The sequence below is a fragment of the Hyperolius riggenbachi genome, chromosome 7 (genome assembly GCF_040937935.1).
Source record: "Hyperolius riggenbachi isolate aHypRig1 chromosome 7, aHypRig1.pri, whole genome shotgun sequence".
Lineage (NCBI taxonomy): Eukaryota > Metazoa > Chordata > Amphibia > Anura > Hyperoliidae > Hyperolius > Hyperolius riggenbachi.
This window is the reverse complement of record NC_090652.1, coordinates 303,613,150-303,626,525: the sequence shown is the minus strand read 5'-3', so window position 1 is coordinate 303,626,525 and position 13,376 is coordinate 303,613,150. Positions and strand designations below refer to the sequence as shown.

The window sequence follows — 13,376 nt, the reverse complement described above, 5'->3', positions numbered from 1 at the left end:
GATCAGATAGTCCAATAGTAGAATATCTGTAATATTGGGCAGCACGGTGGCCTAGTGGTTGGTGCATACTCACCTTGCAGCGCTGGGTCCCCAGCCCTAATCCCAGCCAGGGCACTATCTGCAAGGAGTTTGTATGTTCTCCCTGTGTGTGGGGGGGGGGGTTTCTCTGGGCACTCTGGTTTCCTCCCACATCCCAAAAACTTACAAATAAGTTAGAGACTCTGTGCTAACAAAGGAGAGGGGGAAGCGTCTGGATCCTATCGAGGCTTCCCCTGTCCGCCTCCGTTCGACGGTGCGCTCGCTCTGGCCCTTGCAATGCACAGCCAACAATTTGTCAGGCTGTGCAATATATACCTTCCTGGCTCCAGCGGGGGCGCTGTTGCGGCTCTTGGCTCGGGAATAGCCAATCGCAGTCGGGGACGCTCTACTGCGTAGTTGTCTTGCAACTGTGCAGTACAGCGGACCCGACTGGGATTGGCTATTTCCGAAACGAGAGCCGCAACTGCGCTGGAGTCGGGAAGGTAAATACTTACATGGCCGCCGTTCGTGGACCTCTAGCGAGACCGCCGTGGGACGGAGGAGGTCGGGGGAAGCCTCGATAGGATCCGGAGGCTTCCCCCTCCCGAGGTGAGTACTCCCCAGGGGCATTTTAAAAAAAAATATAGATTCTCTTTAACTGGCTTCCTCCTAATATTGGCTTTAGGCTACAATACATACACTACATGATACATACATAGATATTGGACTATGGTAGGGATTAGATTGTGAGCCTTTCTGAGGAACAGTTAAGTGACAAGACACTGTACAGCGCTGCGGAAGATGTTGGCGTTATATAAATACTAAATAATAATAATATTAGCAATATTCCACTATCGGTAACAGGCAATAGTATAATGTTAATAGCATTACTGATCTTCTACTACTGGCTATATCTCGCTGACAAATTACCATGTGGCGCTTCTAAATGTACGTTCTGTCTTTTATACTGTATGTCTGTGTATATACATATTTATTACTAGGCATTCTATACAGTTGCTATTTTTTTCTATTTGTCCACGTCGATCCTCCGCTTAATATTTATCGTAGAGCACCACAGAAGATGTTGGCACGTTTTAAATACTTTGGAAGAGTGATACAGGAGATGATGGGGCACCAATGATTAAACGATCTTTTGGGTTGAAGCATGTATGGTGGCGTTATTACGAGAAGGCTGTGTCGTCCTGTATCGTTTCACGTTTCCTTGTATCTCTTCACCCAAGCCAAGACCTGAATCTGCAGCCGCCAGGAGGAAATGAAAGACCCCTATTTTTTTCCTGGAAGGTTGAGGAGGTGTGTGGCTGGGGGGGGGGGGGGGGGGGGGGGTGACATAGGGGGGCTGAGGTATACCATGAAGAGGAAATGCCACAGAATAATTTTTCTCTCTCTTTCCCTCTCTCTCTGACTCCCTCTCTCTCTCCTAAAAAGTTTTCTTGTAGCTGGCAGCCTGTGGAAGGGGAGGGGGAAAGGGAGGGGGGACAGCATGGAGGCAGCACCACCCCCTCTCTCTCCCTTCAGGAGGTGTGAGGAACTTAGAAAGAAGAAGGCAGAGACTCTTTTTTTTGTTGCAGAGAGCAAAGTGTGATGTAAAGCAGCATTGAATAGGGGATCGCTTGCTGGAAACGGAGGGGAACGTGACCATTTTAAAATTTGGCCGTCAAGGGAGACGCAAGAGGCCCCCGCTGACGACGACTTTACTTCGGGAATCGAAGGGTTAATCCTCATCCGTTACCCGACCGCCATGGAGTCGGGCGCCCTGGTCCCCTGGGATTGTGTCGCAGCTACCTTGGCGTGAGAAGGACCCGTGTCGCAGCGCCTTACTCCCAGCAATGCCCTCTGCGCCACTCTGCCTCCCGCGTCCGCGCAAAGACCCCAGAATGACCTGGCTCTGCCTGTCCTGTATGCTTTGGGTACGTAATTCGGCATATCACTTTTATTTGCGATCTGCCTTGCTTGGCATCCTGAGTATTTTATTTCTGCACGTCGTAGGTTGTTTTTTTTTTCGTGTTTGTTTGAGGGGAACGTCAAACAGCGGCAGCATCTTTTCAAGCGACGGATGCTGCGTTGGCAGCTGCATTCTCCACGCAGCGCATTTGGGTGGGCACCTCGGACCACCTAAAGAAAGGCAAGCTTCATAAAGCGGTGATGGGCAGTGAAGCTTCCATCAGTGCCCTCCGATCAGAATTCACTTTTTAAAAGTAGGTTTAAACTTTTTTTTTTTGATTGGTTGCCCAGGGGGGATGTAAGCTGTTACATGCTGGGTAAACTAGACCAGCCAGAAAGACTGTTACTGGAAGTGGTCCTGACTGCCTAGAAGTTATACTGACTATATACTGTAGTACGGTTTATACTGATGGATTGGTGGTCTTTGTAGATCAGGGATGGAATTTGTTGCCCTTATGGTGGGGATATTGGTGGCAGTTGGCCCCAGGATGGTATGTTTGTCTTCCTCTGGACCAAAATGCTGAAGCAAACAGAGTGGTTGATGGATGTGACTTTTTCTTTGCAGCGTTGATAAGTTTTTGTAGCTATTGTTAGGATGTTGTGCTGTGTTGTGTCAAATGATCTGGTGTAATGCAGCCACTTAAAAGTAACAATGTAATCAGTGATGCAGACAGTTAAATGACCTGATATCAGTACAGGCAGTTAAAAGGAACCTGAGGTGTGAGATCTACGGAAGCTGCCATATTTATTTCCTGTTAAACAATACTAGTTGCATGGCTGTCCTGTTGATCTTTCTGGTCAGTAGGGTCTAAATCACACACCTGGAACAAGCATGCAGCTAATCTTGTCTGATCTGCATGCTGGCTCGGGGTCTATGGCTAAAAGTTATTAGAGGCAGGACAGCCAGACAATGTGCAATGTTTAAAAGGAAATAAATGTCAGCCTCCATACCCCTCTCACTTCGGGTTCCCTTTAAGGTTACTCGATTTTCCTGCCCGATCGACCATTCAATTCTAATATCTTATGGGATCGGGGGAGAAGCGATTATGTTCCATACTGCTTGATCGTTTAAAATTGCCCGATATCTGGTCAGATTGGCCAATTTACTCGATCAGGCGGGATGGAAAATATCGGTCGATCGTAAAAGGAATTGGCTGTCACATGATTTCCATCGACACAGAATGGATTATTGGTGTCAGAGCATGGAGGCACAACATTGTTCAGCTCGATTAGTGAAGGGGAATTGCCAAGATCTTGACTGCAGTGTGTGGGGGGCCACTACTCAAACGACTTTTGATTGGCCACACTGCTGTTAAGTTCATGCAGTTAATTGCTCATTGGAAAATGGAGTAATGCATGGTATCAAGATGTACAGAGGCGCCAAAAGGATAAAATATGCTAAAAACTTTAAAACATTCAGGTGGCGGTGGTGGACCGGCCACACCAAAACAGACACGATGCTGTCGCTTAAGGATGAGATTATTTATTCACATACTCCTAGATAAAACTTCAACGTGTTTCACGGGCACAATCCCGCTTCATCAGGCAATAAACAACCGGAGTATCACACAGCTATAGGTCCAAATATCAGCTCGGCACCAAGTGTAAATCTTATAAGGTCCCTTTCTCATACTCCTGTTGTATCATTTACATTGCTGTACTTACTAAGTTCCTTCATTTAAAATTATTATGGTCACTCTTCCCTTATAGGCAGCACGGTGGCATAGTGGTTAGCCTCTCTCCTTGCAGCGCTGGGTCCCCGGTTCATATCCCAGCCAGGGCACTATCTGCAGGGAGTTTGTATGCGCTCCCTGTGGCTGTGTGGGTTTCCTCCGGGCACCCTGGTCACACATCCCAAAAACATACAGATAAGCACAGGCGTAACTAGAGATCACTGGGCCCCCCTGGTAAACTTTGGATGGGGCCCCCAGTGAATAGGGACTGTCTACAAATTTTTGTCTGCAAAACTTTGTATGATTCATTATCAGTGGCTGAGCAGATGCAGTCATGAGAACAAATGTTCAGAGAGCAGAAAGATTTATTTCTCCTTGCCGTTAGTTGTCAGTCTCTCAGGACGGAGCCCCCTAAAGGCTTTTGGGCCCCCCTGCGGATGCATCTCTTGCAGGGTCTATTGTTACGCCCCTGCAGATAAGTTAACTAAATGATGATACATTCTCTAGACAATACATACAGACATATGACTATAGTAGGGATTCGTTTTTAAGCCCTCCTGAGTGACAATTGAGAGACCAGACAGTATCCTCTGTACAGCACAGCGGAAGATGATGGTTCTATATAAACAATATTCATTTCAAGTTTCATTCCTGATCAGGACACTGTCTGCAGAGAGTTTTTCTATTCTCCATTATATTGGTAGGTGAACAGAGGCGCCAGAAGGATAAAAGTACATAACATTTTTAAAAAATTGCTGCGAGGAAGTGGTGGACTTGCCTCCGTTAAAGCAGACACCAAGGACTGTAAATATATAGATATACACATTTATTGAAAATACCCCAAAGATGCAAGGCGTTTCGCGGGCACAGCCCACTTCTTCAGGCAATAAGCAGGGGATAAACAGCAATTCAGTTATAGCAAGCAGAGCACCTCTTTTCTATTCTCCATGTTTGTGTTTCCTCTGGGCAATCTGTAACCCTCATGTATCCCTAAAAACATACCGTTAGGTGAATTGGCTGTGGTTAATGGTAGGAATGTTATGCTGGGTACACGCGATACATTTTTTTCGTGCGATAGATGGATCAGATAGATAAAATCCATCATTTCTGATATTGCTCCTGATCGTTTCTGCGCTCGATTTCTCATAACGATGAATGGAAAAAGATAAGAAAAACGAATGAAGATAAGAGAGTTGAGTGTGAAATCGTGCCGAAAAGTGATCGGGTGGCTAAATTGCACGAAAAAACTTAACGCATGTACCCAGGATTAGGCTTTGAACTATTGTAATGGCATTAGATTGTGAGCTCCTTGTTATCTGAAGTGCTCTGTAAAGCATGGTAGACAATGTCAGCACTATGTAAATGAATGATATTCTATTAATGTAGTGTTGGTAATATTTGACATCACCGATACATTTTTTGCAGCAGTTCAGACTGCAATGACCCGTTCATGTCGGTGTCCCTCCTTCCCAGTATAAGGCCCCTACCTCAGTCCAGGGATCATTAGGGGGAAGCTGGGTAACCTATGTATGCATTAACCCCAGGCTGCCAGGGGAAAGCATGCAAAATCATGGCCGGGCCGACATTCAAATCTGTGACTTTTAGGCCTCATTCACATCATTTAGCGCAGATGGCTGTGCGATCAGAACGCAACGTGTCCGATCGCACGCCATCTGCGCTACTATGCGCTGCTGATCCCATACATTACAATGAATGGGATCTGCGCTGCGATTCCCAAAAATGCATGCAGCACACGATAGCGCAATCACGCTGCTGCGCAACGCATATGATGGGAACGGTAGAAGGGCTGTCTATGCCCTTCTACCGTTCTTGCGTGTCGCACATCATACGCGCTGCCAAAATGCGCACAGCAGCGCGTATAGTCTGAACGAGCCCTTACTTGGCAAACTTTAAAGAGGCCCTGTAGTGACATACTGGAATGCAATAAATGTATTTAGGATACTCACTTTTGTGGTAATTTTCCTGGTTTCAGTATCAGAAAATCTTCCTATAGCAGTGATGGCTAACCTTGGCACTCCAGCTGTGACAAAACTACAAATCCAACACACACACAAGCGAATAGAACACAGCAGTACATGCATCCAGCTACATTTGAAATTGGTCAGCAGGTGCTCGTCAGCCAATCAGGATGCACTGTCATACACCCTTTACCTGCCATACCACATCTAGCAGCCATTAGCATTCAGGTGGGAGGCTTCAGTTGGACGCCATCGCAAGATTGCATCGCTAGCAGGACCGCCCCGTGCAGGCATCCCTCCCACAGGGGTCCCTCCCTAACCGCTCACCTGTCCGCCATGTCCTAGAGCTGAAAGAAAACGTTTAAAAACACACGATTGGTTCGCACGATGGCCAGGGGCCCCGGACCCCTCTCACTGGCCGCGGCCCCAAGGCCAACACGCGATACCTGGAGGGGAGTGCAGGTGGGCCTGGACCTCTCACACCCAGGCTCTGGACCTCTCACATCCAGAAAACCCACCAACACTGCCTCCATACTGAATGCTAAATCCAACATTTAGCATTCAGTATGGAGGCAGTGTTGGTGGGTTTCCTGGATGTGAGAGGTCCAGAGCCTGGGTGTGAGAGGTCCAGGCCCACCTGCACTCCCCTCCAGGTATCGCGTGTTGGCCTTGGGGCCCCGGCCAGTGAGAGGGGTCCGGGGCCCCTGACCATCGTGCGAACCAATCGTGTTTTTTTACAAAACTACAAATCCCATCATGCCTCTGCCTCCCCGAGTTATGCTTAGAGCTGTCAGAGTATTGCAATGCCTCATGGGACTTGTAGTTCCACCACAGCTGGAGTGCCAAGGTTAGCCATCACTGCCCTATAGCTATATACTGCTGTATATTGGTATGTAGCTCCGCCCTCCCAGTGATGTCATAGCCTAGGCTGTTTAGCTATGCGGAATTCTCCTCCCAGGGAATTCTAGCAGACCAGGAGTTACTTTCACTACCTTTAGAATTCTCAGTAAACATTCTGCAGAGATCATCTGACAGGACTAAATAATTTGCCACTGATACATTTCAGAATGTAAATCAGGATGAGGAAATTTACAATGTGTGAATGCTGGTTGAATAAATAATCTATAAATGAATATTGTGAAAAAAAATCAAGTTATTTTATACATTAGGTTATGTTTACTACAGTTCCTCTTTAACTTTGTCTATGTAACGTGTTTTCATTATATTTATTTGTACAGCGCCATGGAAAATGTGGGCGCTAGATAGATCAGCGGTTATAGAAAATAAGTGCCTTTAAAGTGGACCTGAACTCTTGCCCAGGACAGAAGAAAAACATGCACCCTGTATATATTTAGAGAGTTTAGCCTGTCTAATCCCCCCCTCATCTGTGACTAATCACAAGCTGTAATTTGATCTCTTTCCTGTGTCACATGACTGCCATGGCAGTAAAGCTCATTTGAAAGCACAGGCTGTTAACAATATATCTGCTTCCATGAAAGCAGGGTGTAGACATACTGCAGGTTTTTTTTCAGCATTTGTATCAGCTGTAACAAAGACATTTTTTTCTTTAAAGGTTATTATGCTGTTGCTTATCTTCTAGCACAGAGAGATAGTTCTGAGTTCAGGTCCGCTGTAAAGTGGACTTCCACAGTTAGTGAGAGGCTCAGCTGTATGTTAGGTGATATTTCCACTTGTGTACATGTAAGGTGTTAAAATATTTTGCTAAATACAGTTATTACACAGGGTTCCTAAGACAAACTGTTATATGGGATTGTTCAGATTTTCTGGCAGTCAATGTGCAGCACTTTGTGAAATTGAACAACTTAATACATGCAAAGGGAGATAGGAAGTTTCTGGCCAGTCTATACTCCACAAGATGGGACAGACTCCAGGCTGGTACAGAAGAATCTTTTTTATTTTAAATGATATTGGATTTTCCTATTTAATACAAGCAAGGAATGGTTGGGTATCACAGTGAAAAGAAAAAGAGATGAACAGTTGTATCAATAGAGCTAACCCTAAACGGGCCTTTTCTAGAATCTTCTATTTTCTGTTTTGGCTCCAAAGGGTTAAAACAAAATCTAGGTATGCAGACATAACTGTCTTGTTTCTTGTCTGCAACTGCTGTGGCTTTCTGTTCAGCTCCCATACAGAGTAATATTGACCCGTTTAACTTCTTGTCTTTTCCCTGCAGGCAGGAACCTGCTTTGATGCTTCCAGGTCTAGAGCTACTAATGTATAGCAGAGCTCCTGGAAATATATGCAAATGGTTTAATCATTTGATAGATTTAGAAGTCTCTGATTTGCTTGTTATACGTCACTTCTGCTTCCTGTTTACGTCACTTCTGCTTCCTGTTTAGGTCACTTCCGCTTCCTTTTTAAGACGTGATCACAGCCAATCAGAGCCGCTCACAATCCAATCACATGATCTACCTGGCCACACGCTTCCTTAGTAGCTCTGCAACACAAGAGCAGCACTAGACAGGCCTATCAGAGGTGTCTCATACAGGAAGTGAATGAATAAGGGGCATTAACATCTAATATTTTTATACATTTCTGGAACCATTGCTCTTTCAAATCGCTATCTGGTCGAATTGCTGATTATACATTTCCTGCAAGTACATAAAATTCCGTGTGTATTTCTGTTTGCCTGCAGCTGTGCCCCTATCCCTACAGAGTGCAGACCTCTATTGCCTTTATAGCTTCCTCTAAGTAGGTCAAGGTCTTATAATTATTCACTACCTACTTCCTGTGAATTACACGCCTCACCCCTTATATAGACACATGGTTTCTACTGGAATGCATTCTGGCATCTATTGATTTTTAATCCTTGGGTGTCACATGGTCACGTCTGACCCACCCACCTGCTGAATCCAGAGAGAAGAGGAAACCAGCTGTATACTGCACAACAAGCACATTTGTCCCAGGAAAACACATTTTATTTATATAGCACTGGCATCTTCCACAGCACAGATTACATAGTCATGTCACTGACTGTCCTCAGAGGAGCTCATAATCTAATCCTACCATAGTCATAGACTAATGTCCTACCATATTATTATTATGTATTTATCTAGCACTGACATCTCCTGCAGCACTTCACAGAGTACATAGTCATGTCACTGATTGTCCTCAAAGGAGCTCCAGTGTTCTCCCCAGCCGGGTGGCATGAAAAAGTAGCCGGGTGGGGTGAGATGAGAGAATGCAGGGCAGGTGCTGCTGTGCGCAACTCTGCTCACAGCATAGGAGGAGGTGAGCCGATGACAGCCGGGTGCTCACCAAAACTAGCCGGGTGCAGCACCCGGCTAAAAGAGCCTGGGGAGAACACTGAGCTCACAATCTAATCCTACCATAGTCGTAGTCTAATGTCCTACACTATTATTATTATTATTATTATTATTATTATTATTATGTATATAGCACTGACATCTCCTGCAGCACTGTACAGAGTACATAGTCCTGTCACTGACTGTCCTCAGAGGAGCTCACAATCTAATCCTACCATAGTCATAGTCTAATGTCCTACCATATTATTATTATGCATTTATATAGCACTGACATCTCCTGCAGCACATTACAGAGTACATAGTCATGTCACTGACTGTCCTCAGAGGAGCTCACACTCTAATCCTACCATAGTCATAGTCTAATGTCCTACCTTATTATTATTATGCATTTATATAGCACTGACCTCTCCTGCAGCACATTACAGAGTACATAGTCATGTCACTGACTGTCCTCAGAGGAGCTCACAATCTAATCCTACCATAGTCATAGCCTAATGTCCTACCATATTATTATTATGCATTTATATAGCACTGACATCTCCTGCAGCACATTACAGAGTACATAGTCATGTCACTGACTGTCCTCAGAGGAGCTCACAATCTAATCCCTACCATAATCATAGTGTAATGTCCTACCATATTATTATTATGTATTTACACAGCACTGACATCTCCTGCAGCACTTTACAGAGTACATAGTCATGTCACTGACTGTCCTCAGAGAAGCTCACACTCTAATCCTACCATAGTCATAGTCTAATGTCCTACCTTATTATTATTATGTATTTATATAGCACTGACATCTTCTGCAGCACTGTACAGAGTACATAGTCATGTGACTGACTGTCCTCAGGAGCTCACAATCTAATCCTACCGTAGTCATAGTCTAATGTCCTATTATTGTTATTATTATTCTGTATATAGCATAATACAGAACGGACAGCCAGCACCTTACTGAGTACACAGTCTGTAAAGAGTATGAGTGGGCACACCATATGCATAGTCGGGTGCTTGGTATTGTGGCATAGGCTATGCCACCTCAAAGTCCAATTCATCCACACGCCTTGATAAAGGGGGACCCTCCGAGGCCCCCAAAACAATTGTCGGCTAGTCTTGTGTATTGTATGGCTCAATAAAGAGCGTGACTTATTTGAAAAACGGTGTGCTGATATACTGGATAAATGACTGAGTACACAGTCATGTCACTCGAGGGAGCAGCTGCTGGCTGGATATTGTAGTTCTTCCCCACCAGTTGGTTCGCCTGGCTTGCAGTTCTTGTTGCAGGCCTCGCACACCTGACATCCATCACCCGGCCTTCTCTGATGAGAATTGGCAGAGATCTGCTGAGCCAGGGAGGACTTGGCGGCTGAATTGCATTTGGAAGCATCTGTGTCAGTCTCACCCGCTGCCCGGCCTATAGATCTCTGCATTAGCGGCCCTCTGCATTATGTAATAAGTGGTATCGCATGTGCTGGCACCAGGCTTGCCAGTGTGAGCGGTTTTGCCTGAACTAATGAGGCTTGAGAAGCCGCAGTGAGCGGTGATTTATTGCTGAGGCCAGATTGCGTAACATCGTTCAATGCTCAGGGAAGGCGAGTCGATCCGGCCGCACGGAATTATGTAATGGATTTGTAGCAACTCTGCTGCTTTTTGTTTTGGCTGCGCTGCGCTTGCATCGTTTGGTTATACTCGGGCGACGCGAGTCTGTTTTTATAAATGCAACTTAGAATGATATAAATAAGTCAATTAAAAATAACTCCGCAGATTCGATAAAGTTTTATCTATATGCAGTTTAAAGGTGCGTACACACTTCCAACTTTGTGCCTAGTTGTCCTTTGGATGACTTATCAGGCGAACAACAAGTCGTTTAAACGACACGTACACACACCCAGCAAAGCGGCCGACGAACTAATTTGCATGTCGTCCAACTCTCGTCCAACTCACTTTGACGTATTAGTTGGCCAAACGACCGCTGGTCCTTTGTACACATATACGGACCTGACAGTCGTTTGAACGACAGTTGGTCCAACTGATCCGCCAAGCGGATCCGGCAAAACGGGTGTTATCAGTTGCTCGATTGCGCATACATACGTCCAACTTGTCGTTAAAACGACAAGTTGGTTGGAAAATCAGGACGTGTGTACGCACCTTAAAGGGAATGTCCAAGCAAAATAAAAAAATGAGTTTAACTTACCTGGGTCTTCTACCAGCCCCATGCAGCCATCCTGCGCCCTCGTAGTCACTCACTGCTGCTCCAGTCCCCCGCTGGCAGCTTGCTGACCTCGGAGGACGGTGGGCCGCATTGCGTACATCTTTATGCATTCCTGCTAGTCCAGGAACAGTAACACATACATATTTACGCGTTACTGGTTTAATGCGTACATTTTTATGCACTGAACAGTAACGCATATATATTTACATTTTTACGCGTTGCAACACTAATGCGTAAAAATGTATGTGTTAATGATCCTGCACTAGCGGGAATGCGTAAAAATGTAGGCAATGCGTCCCGCCGACCTCCGAGGTCAGCAAGCTGCCAGCGGGGGACTGGAGCAGCAGTGACTGACGATGAGGGCGCAGGATGGCTGCATGGGGCTGGTAGAAGCAGAACTAGCTGGCGGTGGGGGACTGGAGCAGCAGTGACTGACTATGAGGACACAGGATGGCTGCATGGGGCTGGGAGAAGCCCCAGGTAAGTGAAACTCATTTTTTTATTTTGCTTGGACCTTCCCTTTAAGGATTAAAGGGATACTCAACTTAAAGGTGGCATTAAAAGTAATCTGGCATTAAAGGTAATCTGGAGTGAGAGGGATATGGAGGCTGACATATTTATTTCATTTTAAACAATGCACATTGCCCGGCTGACTCTCTGCCTGTAATACATATAGCCATAGACCCTGAACAAGCATGCAGATCAGTTGTTTCTAACTGAAGTCTGACTGGATTTGCCGCATGCTTGTTTCAGGGTTCTGAATCATGAACTGATGCATGAAAGATCAGCAGGGCTGCCAGGCAACTGGTATTGTGTAAATGGAAATAAATATGGCAGCTTCCATATCCCTTTCAGATCAGGTTTCATTTTAACATGATTTTGAAGTTTTAGGTGGAACTTAGTCTGAAGCGTTTTTAAAAATAAAAAACAGATACGCATCTAAAGAGAGGGAATCCTCTGGGTCCTATAGAGCCTTCTCGTTCTCCTCCCGGTCTCCTCGTTCCTCCTGTAGTATCCTCCGAATGAATCTCCCACCACGGGAGTCTTCGGCATTCTTCTGAAGCACTTGGGCTTCTGAAGACAGCTGGCTATACACTGCGCATGCACGTGTACGCTCCCGCGCAGGCGCAGTATGGAGCAGCTCGTCTTCGGAAGCCCGAATGCTTCCGAAGACATGCAAACTCTCCCGACCCGGAAGAGAGCTGTCTAGGACCGAATGGTCAGAGACCAGGATGAGAACGGAAAGGATCTATAGAACCCAGAGCCTTCCCTCTCCTTAGAGGAGTATCAGTTTTTTATTTTAAAAAATGCTTCAGGGCCCATTCACACTCGTGCGTTTTCAGGGCGATTTCAGTATCGCTGAAAATCGCTTGCGGTTTGAAAAACGCCTGTACAAGGAAAGTATATGGAAGTGTTCTCATCTAAGCGATTTGCTGAAATGTAAACACGTTGCCTGCAGCATTTTCAGGGTGATTCTGAGCGATTATCGTTTTCAATGCTAAGTATAGGAAGGCTGGAAAATCAGCTATTTCCCACAATGCAACAAGGTTCACAGACAGGAAACTGCCAGGAGTACCACAGTCCTCAGAGCTTCTTGTGGGAGGGGTTTCACCACAATATCAGCCATACAGAGCCCCCTGATGGTCTGTTTGTGAAAAGGAATAGATTTCTCATGTAAAAGGGGGTATCAGCTACTGATTGGGATAAAGTTCAATTCTTGGTCGGAGTATCTCTTTAAGTGGTGTGCAGACCTTCTTTGGATACTTGTATGGTCTCTGGCTATTTGGTCCTGCACCCGCCACCTCTGCTGGATGTTGTGCAATCTTTGGAATTACAGCACAGTGAGTAGGTCAGAATCCTCTTTATTCTCCAAGTACAATGGTTGTCATACCCAGAATTGATTGCGGTACACGTGGCATTGGCAACAGAACAGGCAACAATGGGAAACAGGACAGCAACACAATAGCAAATGAAGTATTCAATAACACATGTGATAGTCATTTACAACATTGAGAGAAATATAACTGGGCAGGCAATAAATCACTTCAGAATTGTTAGAGACTCTGTAACAAAATGTTCATCCTTATTTCTTCTATCCTATAAGTTCCTATACCTGTTCTAATGTGGTCTGTCTTACTGCAGCCTTTCTTAGTTGCACAGTGGCTGTATTATCTCTGTTATATAATCTTAGCTTCTTTCCTTTGTCAGCTTTGTCGGCTCAGGCAGGAATGTGCTGCTCTGCTGT

General features: G+C 45.4%; 1 protein-coding gene across 8 annotated transcripts in view; it reads left to right on the top strand.

The window, feature by feature from the left end:
• The window catches only part of TNS1 (tensin 1), a 608,338-nt gene that overhangs the window by 128,594 nt on the left and 466,368 nt on the right, over nt 1-13,376 (top strand). The window contains exon 1 of one of the 8 annotated variants that reach the window (XM_068246097.1): nt 1,737-1,946. The exons of the other annotated variants lie outside the window; for them this stretch is intronic. Within the exon in view, the coding sequence (XP_068102198.1) occupies nt 1,866-1,946 (81 nt within the window). The 5' untranslated portion in view covers nt 1,737-1,865. Of the gene's footprint in view, nt 1-1,736; nt 1,947-13,376 lie in introns of those variants that run through there. 8 annotated transcript variants of the gene reach the window in all.